Below are 12,984 nucleotides of genomic sequence, written 5' to 3' on the forward strand. Positions count from 1 at the left end.
TTCCATAGGTTATTGGGGTACAGGTGTTATTTGGCTACATGACTAAGGTTTTTGTTTTTTGGTGGTTTTTTTTTTGTTTACATTAGTAATTTTTTTTGAGACGGAGTCTTGCTCTGTTGCCCAGGCTGGCGTGTAGTGGTGCAGTCTCTGCTCACTGCAACCTCCATCTCCCAGGTTCAAGCGATTCTCCTGCCTCAGCCTCCCAAGTACCTAGGATTACAGGCACACACCACCATGCCCAGCTAATTTTTGTATTTTTAGTAGAAACAGGATTTCACCATGTTAGCCAGGGTGATCTCAAACTCCTGACCTCAAGTGATCTGCCCCCCTTGGCATCCCAAAGTTCTGGGATTACAGGCGTGAGCCACCTTGCCCTGCATGAGTAGGTTCTTTAGTGGTGATTTGTAAGATTTTGGTCCACCCATCACCTGAGCAGTATACACTGCACCCTATCTGTTTTTTTTTTTGTTTTTTTTTTTTTTTTTTTTGAGACAGAGTCTCACCCTGTCATCTAGGCTGGAGTGCAATGGTGCGATCTCGGCTCACTGCAACCCTCCACCTGCCAGGTTCAAGCAATTCTCCTGCCTCAGCCTCCTGACTAGCTGGGATTACAGGCATGTGCCACCATGCCCGGCTAATTTTGTACTTTTAGTAGAGACAGGGTTTCTCCATGTTGGTCAGGCTGGTCTCAAACTCCCAACCTCAGGTGATCTGCCCGCCTCAGCCTCCCAAAGTGCTGGGATTACAGGCACGCACCACCACACTCAGCTAATTTTTTGTATCTTTAGTAGAGATGGGGTTTCACCTTGCTGGCCAGGCTGGTCTCAAACTCCTGACCTCATGATCCGCCCGCCTCAGCCTCCCAGAGTACTGGGATTACAGGTGTGAGCCACCGCACCAGGCCGATAAATGGGACTTTTACAAAAATTTAAAACTTCTGTGCTTCAAAAGACAAAAAGGTGAAAATGTAATCCACATAATGGGAGAAAATTTTTGCAAATCATATATATGATTCAGGACATGTATCTAGAATTTATAAAGAACATTTACCATGCAATAATAAAAAGACAACCCAATATAAATGGACAGAGGCAGGCTGGGTGCTGTGACTCATGCATATAATCCCAGCATTTTGGGAGGCTGAAATGGGAGGATCACCTCAGCCCAAGAGGTCAAGGCTATAGTGAGCCACGTTCATGCCACTGCAGTCCAGCCTGTGGACAGAGTAAGACCCTGTCTGAAAAAAAAAAAGGGGGCCGGGCATGGTGGCTCACGCCTGTAATCCCAGCACTTTGGAAGGCTGAGGTGGGCAGATCACCTGAGGTCAGGGGTTTGAGACCAGCCTGGTCGACATGGCAAAACCGCGTCTCTACTAAAAATACAAAAATTAGTCTGGTGTGGTGGCACACACCTGTAATCCCAGCTACTAGGGAGGCTGAAGCAGGAGAATTGCTTGGACACGGGAGACGGAGGTTGCAGTGAGCTGGAACTAGGCCACTGCACTCCACCCTGGGTGACAGAGTGAGACTCCATCTCAAAAAAAAAGGACGAAGGCTCTGAATAAACATTTTTCCAAAGAAGATAGACAAATGGCCAATAAGCACATGAAGATGTCCAACATTATCGGCCATTGGGGAAATGCAAATCAAAATCAGAATGAGATAACACTTTACACTCACATCCACTAGGATAGCTATGATAAAAAAGACAAGTAAGGCGGTACAGTGGCTCACGCCTGTAATCCCAAAACACTGGGAGGCTGAGGCAGGAGGATCCCTTGAGCCGAGGAGTTCAAGACCAGCCTGGACAACATAGTGAGATTCCCATCTACAAAATATTTGAAAATTAGCCAGGTGTGGTGGTGTGCACTTGTAGTCTCAGCTACTCAGGAGGCTAAGGTGGGAGGATCCCTTGAACCCCAGAGTTGGAGGTTGCAGTGAGCTATGATCATACCACTGCACTCCATCCTGGGTGATAAAGGAAGACCCTGTTTCAAAAAATAAATAAATAAATAAGACAGATAATAACAAGTGTTGGAGAGGATGCAGAAAAATTGGAGCAGTCATATGCTGCTGGTAAGAAGGTAAAATGATACAGCCACTTTGAGAAAGTCTGGCAATTACTCAAAAGCTAAAAATAGAGTTGACATGTGATTCAGCAATTCCGTTCCTATATACATAACCAAGAGAAATGCAAATGTATGTTCATATAAAAACTTGTACATGAATGTTCATAGCAGTGTTATTCATAATAGGTAAAATGTGGAAACGGGCCAGGCATGGTGGCTCACACCTGTAATCCCAGCACTTTGGGAGCCCAAGGTGGGAGGATCACTTAAGCTCAGGACTTTGAGCAGCCTGGGCAACCTAATGAGACCTCGCCTCTATTTAAAATTAAAAAATTTTTAAGACGAACCAGGCATGGTGGCATGCGTCTGTAGTCCCAGCAGCCACTCAGAGGCTGAGGGGAGAGGATCCCTTGAGCCCAGGAGTTTGAGGCTATAGTAAGCTACGATCGCACTGCTGCACTCCAGCCTGAGTGACAGAGCAAAACTCTGTCTCGAAAAAAAAAAAAAAGAAAGAAAAAAGAAACAACCCCAATTTCTATCTACTGATGAATGGATAAACAAAATGGGATCTAGCCATACAGTGAAATATTACTCAGCCATAAAAAGGAATGAAATTCTGATATGTGCTACAACATGGATGAACCTTGAAAACATGATGTTAAGTGAAAGAAGCTACTCACCAAGGACCATATATTGTATGATTCCATTTATATGGAATGTTCGGAATAGACAAATCCACTAAGACAGAAAGTAGATTAGTGGTTACCTAGGGCTGGGTTTGGGGTGGGAAGATTGGGGATGATGCCCAAGGGGTGTGGGGTTTCTTTTTGGGGTGATAAAAATATTCTAGAATTAGGGCGAGGGTGGTACAACTCTGTGAATATCCTAAAAGCCGTTGAATTGTACACTTTAAATGGGTGAACTGTATGGTATGTGAGTTAAATTTCAATAAAGCTGTAAACAAAAAAGGGTCCCAAGTGATCTGAAAGGGTGACATAGTCGATATTTGTCAACTTCTCTCCCAGTTCTGCCCTTGGATTCCAAGCCCCTCTGCTAGGGCTGGGGCTTCCCCTCCTTGTCTAGATTCTCACAGTTAGCAAGCTCCAGATGTGGACAGATGGGGGCTGGAGCCACTCTGGGGCTTCTGCCTCCGTAAAACTTCAGTTTGTGGAATACTGGGGCCTGACAATTCCAAGGCTGAGCCTGCACATTCTCAGGCAGAGACAGTGGACAATAGGGGGTGTGTTTGAGGGGCGTAGGGGGAGATTTTCCCTAGGTGGTTCATCCACCTCTGAGACAGGAAGACTCAGAGGAAGCGGGAATGGCTAGGGGAACCCTAATGAGAAAGAGGCTGGGGAGGGGCAAGGAACTCCAAGGCAAGAGAGAAGGACTTGGCCACAGCCCTGACTTTTCTGCTCCAGGTGACAGCCTGGTCCTTCGTGAGGCCAGAGCTGCACCAGGGGTGGGAGGTCACCCCACCAAACCAGCTGAGGTCTGCTTTGCATGGCAGGGGTGCAGCTGTAACTGCAGGAAGGACCTGGAGGGCAGGAAAAGGAAGTGCGGACTTGGGTCAGCAGCTATTAAGTGCGCCTCCTCTGTGTCCCTGGTAAACTGTGGGAACCGTCAGGACACCCAGTGTATCCCCCAAGGCCTGACGTTGTCCCTAGCACGGGCACATGTCATTAAACAGTTATCGATTGCACAAGGAAATGAATGAATGACTTAAGCTTCTTTGTAGGCAAAATGATATGGTGAGATGAGTGGCCATGGGAGTCAGACAGGCCTGGGTTTGAATCCAGTTCCTCTGCAGACTGGCCATGTGGTATCGGACAAAACATTGCTCAGAGCCTTAATTTCCCTATCTTTAAAACAGGGCTGAACCCAGACTTCACAGGGCTGTTAGGAGAATACTGTTTACAAAGGTTTCCAGCACATGGAAGCTTCCTCCATGGATGCTGGCGGGCCTGCCATGATTTAAAGTGGAAGAAGCACCATCAAGATCTTCAAGGTCATATGGTCTCACTGTGGGAGGAAGGGGCATGGGGGTTAGGATTTACTCCTGGAAACTAGTTAACAGTGAAAGGGGGTCCATGTACCCATAGAAATGGTGCTGATGTTGCCTCAAAGGAATTCAGTGGCTGGAGAGAGAGCTGAGATGGTTGGAAACTTGGAGAAGAGGGAGGAGCTTGAAGGATGGGTTGGGGGCTATCGGAAAGATAGAAAAAATGGGAGGTGGGCACAGAGGCTGGGGTCTGTGGGACTAGGATTGCAGGAGCCTGCCTGGATTAAAACAGAAAGTTTGTGTAGGGGGTGGTGGCACAGCTGAATATGAGGTTGGATGAAAGAGGTGGAGGAGAGATGAAAGGCTTTAGAAATGGCCAGGTGCGGTGGCTCACACCTGTAATCCCAACACTTTGGGAGGCCGAGGCGGGCGGATCACTTGAGGTCAGGAGTTCAAGACCAGCGTGGCCAACCTGGTGAAACCCCATCTCTACTAAAAATACAAAAATTAGCCGGGCATGGTGGCGGCCGCCTAAAATCCCAGCTAGTAGGGAGGCTGAGGCAGGAGAATTGCTTGAGCCCAGGAGGCAGAGGTTGCAGTGAGCCAAGATTGCACCACTGCACTCCAGCCTGGGCAACAGAGCGAGATTCTGTCTCAAAATAAACAAAAAAAAAAAAAGAAGAAGAAGAAGAAGAAGAAAAAAAGAAAAAGAAAAAGAAAGGATGTGTCCAGGGCAGGGTGTGGGTGCTTTGGTGAACTGCAGATTGCTGCTGGAGACCTTGGGGCCCTAAGACAGATGGACAGATGTCCCTAGTTCCTGTTCCTTAGCCCCATCTAAGAACATGGAGTTTTCATCTATAGCAGGAGCAGCTGTGACATTCTTGGACTCTCTTTAAAAGGCACATTAGTATTTTAAAGGCTCTGAGAAGTTGTACAGGAAAGAGCCTGTATCATTTCGCTCATCACAGCACTTTCCAAAGGCATTTAGCCTTGGAACCCCTTGGAGCATCTCAAGGGACCAGTATGCCAAAGAATACCCTTTAGGAAATGTCGCCGTCGGGGAGAGTGCCTGGGTTTTGGGATTCAACAGGCCATGGTTCAAATCCTCGTCTGCGACCTAGCAGGTGTTAGATCTTGGGCAAGTCTTGTGCCTTCCAGAGCCCCTTTTCCTCAGGGTCATAGTGAGAACTAGGAAAAGCGTGTGGGTAAATGGCATGTGGCTAGCTCTCTGGTTTTGCTGCGTGCCTCTCCTTGCGAGGCCTGGCCCCGCCTCTTCCCTCGAGCCAGGCTGTCTACATTATAGGCTCCAAGTGGGCTCCTGAAGCAGCAGTTAGGTGATGGGCTTGGTGGGACGCTTGATTGGATTTCTCCTGTAGGAGCACACTAGCTGATGCCCCTCACTTGGCACCCGTGTTGGTCCATGATGCCAGCATCATGGACAATAGAAACACCCAGATGTACACAGAGGGTAGAACCAAGGCTCCAGGGACGCAGCCAAGTCCTGGCCTGAGGATCACCATAAAGAGGGCTGGTGTTGAGCCCATCATACCAGGAGTCAGCAAGGTAGGGACCTGCACCCCATGTTCTGATCCATTCACTCCTAGCTGGCACCTTTCCCTTCCCCTGCCCAGGCTTCCTCCCCAGCTGCTTTAATTAAGACTCTGTTAAAAATGGACACAAAACCCAGTTCAAACTGGATTAAGCAGAAAAGAGAATATATCAGTTTGGGTAACTGATACATGCCTTCATAGACTTCAGGTATGGCTAGATCAAGGTGCTAAATGAGTATCTCTTGGCTCTATGTTCCTCCGTGTTGGATTCATTCTCAGGCAAGCTCTCCCTGCAAGATGGCAGGGATTGCCCTGGCCACTCCAGGATTACATCTTCCCATCTTACACCCTCTGGTTTAGCATTCCAACAGGAAGTGAGCCTCTTTGCAATAGTTGAAACAAGTCTCTAGCATCACTGTCATTGGCCCAGATTGTGGTCAGATGCTCATCCTTGAACCAATCACCATGGCAGTGGGGAGTGGTCTGGATCTCTTGATACAATGGAGACAGAGGTGATAGGTGGCTCCACTGAGCCCCATGGGCTGAATGGAGAAGAGAAGCTTCCCAAAAACAATGCTGGCTTCTGTAACGGAAAGAGCTGCAGGGTGAGCAAACCCAGAATTGCCTACTTGCTCTTCTAGGTGCCTTGCATGGCCTCCAAACTCCCCTCACAGCCTCTAGCCCAGCTTTATTCTCCTGAGAGCTACTCAGGGCTTCCCTCCATGCCCCTCCCCAGCGCCCAGCCTGCATCCTAAGCTTCCATCACACCTCTCAGCCTCTTTCCATCAAATATGTTTATTAGTTTGTTTGTTTGTTTATTTTTGAGACAGGCTCTCACTCTCTCACCCAGACTGGAGTGCAGTGGTGTGATCACGACTCACTGCAGCCTCGAACTCCCAGGCTTAAGCGATCCTCCTGCCTCAGCCTCCTGAGTAGCTGGAACTATAGGCGTGGCTTGTGCCACCATACCCAACTATTTTTTTAATTTTTTATAGAGACAAGGCTTTATCATGTTGCCCAGGCTGGTCTTGAACTCATGAGCTCAAGTGATCTGTCTGCCTCAGCCTCCCAAAGTGTTGGGATTACAGGCATAAGCCTCTGTGTCTGGCATCTTCTTTTTTTTTTGAGATAGTGTCTTGCTGTCACCCAGGCTGGAGTGCAATGGTGTGATCATGGCTCACTGCAACCTCTGCCTCCTGGGTTCAAATGATTTCCGTCTAATTTTTTTTGTATTTTTAGAAGAGATGGGATTTCACCATGTTAGACAGGCTGGTCTTGAACTCCTGACCCCAAGTGATCCGCCCACCTCGGCCTCCCAAAATGTTAGGATTACAGGCGTGAGCCACTGCGCCCCGCTGGCCTCTTTTTGAATGTGCCAAGTAGCATGAACTGAAGAGCATGAAGACCCTCCTCACCATCCAGTTTCCTCAGGGCCAAAGATATCGCCATTTAAAAAGTCAGCCAGCCGGGCGCGGTGGCTCACGCCTGTAATCCCAGCACTTTGGGAGGCCGAGGCGGGCAGATCACCTGAGGTCGGGAGTTCAAGACCAGCCTGACCAACATGGAGAAACCCAGTCTCTACTAAAAATACAAAATTAGCCTGGCATGGTGGTGCATGCCTGTAATCCCAGCAACTTGGGAGGCTGAGGCAGGAGAATCGCTTGAACCTGGGAGGTGGAGGTTGTGGTGAGCAGAGATTGCACCATTGCACTCCAGCCTGGGCAACAAGAGTGAAACTCCATCTCAAAAACAAACAAACAAACAAACAAACAAATAAATAAATAAAATACAATACAATACAATAAAAAGTCAGCCAGGTGCCACGGCTCACGCCTGCTCCCAATACTTTGGGAGGCAGAGGTGGGTGGATTGCTTGATCCCAGGAGTTAAAGACCAGCCTGGGCAACATTGTGAGACCCCGTCTCAAAAAAAAAAAAAAGCCAGGCGCGGTGGCTCACGCCTGTGATCCCAGCTCTTAGGGAGGCAGAGGCGGGAGGAGAGCTTGAGTCCAGGAGTTCGAGGCCTGCCTGGGCAATATAGCGAGACCCCGTTCTCCACAAAAAGGAAAAGAAAAAAAGCCAAAAAAAAAAATTAAAAGTCAACATGCCCTTGGGTATGTTCCCGGTAGCCTCTGTTATAAATCCTCACTTCCCCTGGGGCAGAGAGCGGGCCTGGAGGGGAGGAGGCTAGGAGAGAGGCTAGAGGTGAACATTCAGGGCTTCCTTCATCCACCCATTTATTTTTTCAACAAGCATCGTCATGGGGTCCCAGTCCCACCACTTACCCAGCTGTGTGATGTTGGACCTGTCACTGCACCCCTTGCTGCCTCATTTGTTTTACGGTGTTGACTAAGGCACCTAGCACAGGCCCTGTCTCATAGTAGGTGCCTGTTAGTATTAGCTCACATCAGAATCTTGTATTATATCAATGTCAATGAGTTAATTAAGTCCATTTGTTTGGAGTTTGCTGACTCCGGTGATGCTTGGAGCTGGGTCTCAGTCACTGGCTCCAGGTCACCCAGTTGGAGAGTGACAGACCATGATAGTGATCAAAACCCAGTTCAGGCCAGGTGCAGTGGCTCATGCCTGTAATCCCAGCACTTTGGGAGGCTGAGGCAGACGGATCACTTGAGGTCAGAAGTTCGAGACCAGCCTGGCCTACAAAAAAAATAAAATAAAAAAATTAGTTGGGCGTGGTGGCGCACACCTGTAATCCCACCTACTCGGGAAGCTGAGGCACAAGAATCGCTTGAACCCAGCAGGTGGAAGTTGCAGTGAGCCGAGACTGTGCCACTGCACTCCAGCCTGGGCAATGGAGGGAAACTCTCTCTCAAAAAATGAAATAAAAACTCAGTTCAAACTAGAGCCTGCGTTTTGAAGGCATGGGAATTGTTGAAGGCGTCTCTTGGACCTTGTGAGAGTCTTGGGGTCCCCCAGCGTGCTCTTTCAAGCTGTCCTTAAGGCAATCCCCTTGTCTCGGGTACTAATCTGGACTCCAGTTCATACCAGAGCCTTACGTGCTAAGCAACAGCAACAGCAGGGCCGGGCCCTGCATCCCTGCCTCTCAGCTCCTGCTCACCCCTCTCCAACAGCTTCCCCAATCAGGCACAGGATCTCCCTGTCCTTGAGGCCAGAAGAGTACCCAGGGAGGAGTGGGAGGGATCACTCCAGAACGGGTACTCAATGCCAGCCCTCAAGCCACTGCCATGGATATCTCTGTCCAGGTCATGTTTCCGGATGCTTCGGAAGTGGGCAGCAGGAAGCACCTCTCATCAGCTTCACGAGGGCCAGAGAAGGGGCCCAGACACAGAGATGCATTTGAGAAGGGGCCTTCAGAGCTCAGAATCCAGGAGCAGGGGCCTCCAGCAAGACCAGGGTGAGCTGAGGGACTTTCCAGAGAACAGGTCCAAGAGAGAACCCCCTGTAGCCCACCCGCGGGGGAGAGAGAGAGAATGGAGAACTCCCAGGCCAAGGCAGCTCCACCCACGACAGCACCTTGTCCTTCTCTTTCATTGCACCAGTTGCACTAAAGAGTTCATGTTAACCTTTTGTCTGAACTCCCCCAACGAGACCACAAACATCTTTTATGTGTCTTGTTTGAGGAGCATCATATACCTGGTTCAACCTCAAAGCCCTCATGCCTAGTACTATGCCTGACACATAGTAAATGTTCGATAAATATTGATTCACTGAATTAATAGAATAATGAACAAAAAAAGGTTAGGAGACACAGGAACATGTAAAGATGTACACGTAATTGTTTTCTAAATTTTGTGTTTTTTAAAAACTTTTCTACAGCAAGAATGTATTCAAAAAGAGAAAATCAAGAGCAAGCCAGATAGAGGCAAAGTGAAAGGCTGGGATAATAGAAATAGTAAAGACTAGCTGGCTTAGTTGGATTTGACTATAACCAGAAGCTCCTAAATAGCCTCCTCTACAAGAAAAGTTAGGAGAGACAACTCAAGCCAGGTCCGAGGCCCACTGAGACAACTACTGCATACCATGCTGGTAGAAATAGAAACCATTTAAGCATACCTGTTTCATCAATGTGGCAATTTGTTTAAACGGCCTTGAAACTCCCTTTATCCTCACCCATTTCTGGAAATAGGCCATGAGGAAATAATTGGTGATTCAAGCAGTTTTATGCACAAAGACTTTCACTGTCACATTATCTTAAATACTAAAAAATTAGAAACCCCTTAAGCGCCCACACAATAGGGAAATGGTTAATGATGGTTATCTTTAAAATATGGAATTTTATACATTTAATGAACATAAAAAACATATAAAGCATGTTTCTGAAGGATTTTTAGCATGGGAAAAACACAGGCTATGATGTTAATTGAAAAAAGTACATTAGGCCGGGCACAGTGGCTCACACCTGTAATCTCAGCACTTTGGGAGGCCAAGGCAGGTGGATTACCTGAGGTCAGGGGTTTAAAACCAGCCTGGCCAACATGGCAAAACCCCATCTCTACTAAAAATATAAAATTAGCTGGGCATGGTGGCACATGCCTGTAATCCCAGCTACTTGGGAGGCTGAGGCAGGAGAATCACTTGAACCCAGGAGGCAGAGGTTGCAGTAAGCCAAGATCACTCCACTGCACTCCAGCCTGGGCAACAAGAGCGAAATTCTGTCTCAAAAAAAAAAAAAAAATATATATATATATATATATATATATCTCGCCGGGCACCATGGTTCACGCCTATAATCTCAACACTTTGGGAAGTTGAGGTTGGTGGATCACTTAAGCCCAGGAGTTCAAGACCAACCTGGACAACATGGTGAAACCCCATCTCTACAAAAAATATGAAGATTGGCCAGACATGCTGGCATATGCCTGTAGTCCCAGCTACTTGGGAGGCTAAGGCAGGAGGATTGCTTGAGCCCAGGAAGTGGAGGTTGCAGTGAGCGGAGATCATGCCACTACACTGGAACCTGGGTGACAGAGCAAGACTCTGTCTCAAAAAAATAAATAAATAAATAAATAAGTATGCATATGCATAGGAAGAAGCTTGGAGGAAATACTCCAGAATACTAAAGTGAGATCGGATAGACACAGCTTCAAATTTTGAACAGTTATCTTTAGCTTTATGACCTTAGGCTCAAATCTCTTGTCCTCTCTGCATCCCAGTTCTGATTTTTGTTTCATTTTTTTCTGAAAAACAGTTTAAAAATACTATAAAACTTAAATTCTAGGCTGGATGCAATGGCACGTACCTCTAATCCCAGCACTTTGGGAGGCCGAGGTCGAAGATTGCTTGAGCCCAGGAGTTCAAGACCAGCCTGGGCAACATAGCGAGACCTTGTCTCTACAAATAATTGTGAAAGTTTAAATTTTAACTCCCCCAAACATTGACATCAAAGTGTCTATGATTTGGGGAATTCCTGTGAGTCCTTCATTGGTCCTTCCAGGCTTTAGCTATGCACCTATGGTATGCCTAGCCCTATAAAAATATATAAAACAGTGCCCCAGTCTGGGAGCTAAAGTGTCACTTTGTCTATTTTCCCCAGGAAGAAACAGTCCTCTTGGGTCCCCCAGGAAGGGTCCCAGGAGCTGCAAGCAGGCCAGGATCAGAGTGAGCTGGGGTTGCTGCCTTCCTGGGTTCCTGAAGTACCTGAAGGGCTGCAGCAGCTGGGCTCCGGAAAGGAGATCAAGGGCCAGCAGGGGAGGCAACGGAACCGGGGAATCGGGGAGGATCAGCCTCCTGAGAGCTGCCAGGTAACCTAGGAGATCTGGGGAGAAGGGTATGGAATGACCTACCACAGAGGAGGTGAAAGAGCCCCCCTCCTACCATGCCCTTCATTCTGGTGCATGTACCTGTAGTCCCAGCTACTTGGGAGGCTGAGGCAGGGGTGATCCCTTGAGCCCAGGAGGTCAAGGCTGCAATGAGCTATGTTCAGGCCCCTGCACTCCAGCCTGGGTGACAGAGTGTTTGCTCCCCTCTGTGCCCTGAAGATGTCAAGCACTCAGTCTGTGGGTCACTGGGCTATTCCCCCAGCCTACATCACAAGCATTTAAGTCTTGTTTCCAGGCCGGGCGTGGTGGCTCACGCCTGTTAATCCCAGCACTTCTGGAGGCCGAAGGAGGCAGATCACCTGAGGTCAAGACCAGCCTGGCCAACATGGTAAAACCCTGTCTCTACTAAAAAATATAAAATTAGCCGGGTGTGGTGGCACATGCCTGTAATCCCAGCTACTCAGGAGGCCGAGGCAGGAGAATTGCTTGAACACGGGAGGTGGAGGTTGCAGTGAGCTGAGATCGCGCCATTGCACTCCAACCAGGGCAATGAGAGCAAAACTCCGTCTCAAAAAAATAAAAATAAAATAAAAATAAGTCTTGTTTCCAGAGTGGCCCCACGGTATGTCAATGGGTGCAGGGGGGAGGGAGGAGGTGCCAGGTTCTGTATACAGATAATATTGGGACATGCTGAGTTTAACAAAGCTGAAACAGGTTTCTGTATGCTAGGATATCCTGGAAGCAGTTTACTAGCTGCTGAGCCTTTGTAAGATTTTGCAAGATATGATTAGAGGCCAGGCGCCGTGGCTCGTGCCTGTAATCCCAGCACTTTGGGAGGCTGAGGTGGGAGGATTGCTTGAGCCCAGGAGTTTGAGATCAGGGCAACATGGTGAAACCCCGTTCCTACAAAAAATACCAAAGTTAGCTGGATGTGGTGGCACATGTCTGTGGCCCCAGCTACTCCAGATACTGAGATGGGAGGATCCCCTGAGCCTGGGGTCCAGGCTGCAGTGAGCCAAGATCACACCACTGTGCTCCAGCCTGGGTGACAGAGTGAAACCCTGTCTCAAAAAAAATAAAAATAAAAATAAAAATAAAATAAAAAATTTTAAAAAGATATGGCTAGAGTATATTGCCTTTCCCAAACTTATTTGACCACAAGATCTTTTTTTATTTATCTGTAAGATTTTTTTTTTTTTGAGACAGTCTTGCTCTGTCGCCCAGGCTGGAGTGCAGTGGCGCAATCTCGGCTCACTGCAAGCTCTGCCTCCCAGGTTCATGCCATTCTCCTGCCTCAGCCTCCCCACTAGCTGGGACTACAGGCACCCGCCACCATGCCCAGCTAATTTTTTTGTATTTTTAGTAGAGACGGGGTTTCACCGTGTTAGCCAGGATGGTCTCAACCTCCTGACCTCGTGATCCGCCCGCCTCAGCCTCCCAAAGTGCTGGGATTACAGGTGTGAGCCACCGCGCCCAGCCTGGTAAGATTTATTTTTAACAGCTTCAGTAAGGTATAATTGGCATTCACTTGCACATACTTTAAGTGTACAATTTAATGTTTTGACATATGTACACACCCACAAAACCATCCCCACAATCAAGAAAGCAAACATAGCCATCACCC

The 12,984-nt window shown here is 48.0% G+C and overlaps 1 protein-coding gene across 2 annotated transcripts in view; it reads left to right on the plus strand.

The window, feature by feature from the left end:
* SPATA21 (spermatogenesis associated 21) overlaps nt 1-12,984 on the plus strand; it is a 41,157-nt gene that overhangs the window by 2,357 nt on the left and 25,816 nt on the right. The window contains exons 1-3 of one of the 2 annotated variants that reach the window (XM_016954857.3): nt 4,803-5,633; nt 8,844-8,995; nt 11,135-11,342. In XM_016954857.3, coding sequence (XP_016810346.1) covers nt 5,505-5,633; nt 8,844-8,995; nt 11,135-11,342 — 489 coding nt within the window. In that variant the 5' untranslated portion in view covers nt 4,803-5,504. Of the gene's footprint in view, nt 1-4,802; nt 5,634-8,843; nt 8,996-11,134; nt 11,343-12,984 lie in introns of those variants that run through there. The other variant, XM_024356611.2, reaches the window with a different exon arrangement.

The sequence above is a fragment of the Pan troglodytes genome, chromosome 1, assembly GCF_028858775.2.
Source record: "Pan troglodytes isolate AG18354 chromosome 1, NHGRI_mPanTro3-v2.0_pri, whole genome shotgun sequence".
Classification (NCBI taxonomy): Eukaryota; Metazoa; Chordata; class Mammalia; order Primates; family Hominidae; genus Pan; species Pan troglodytes.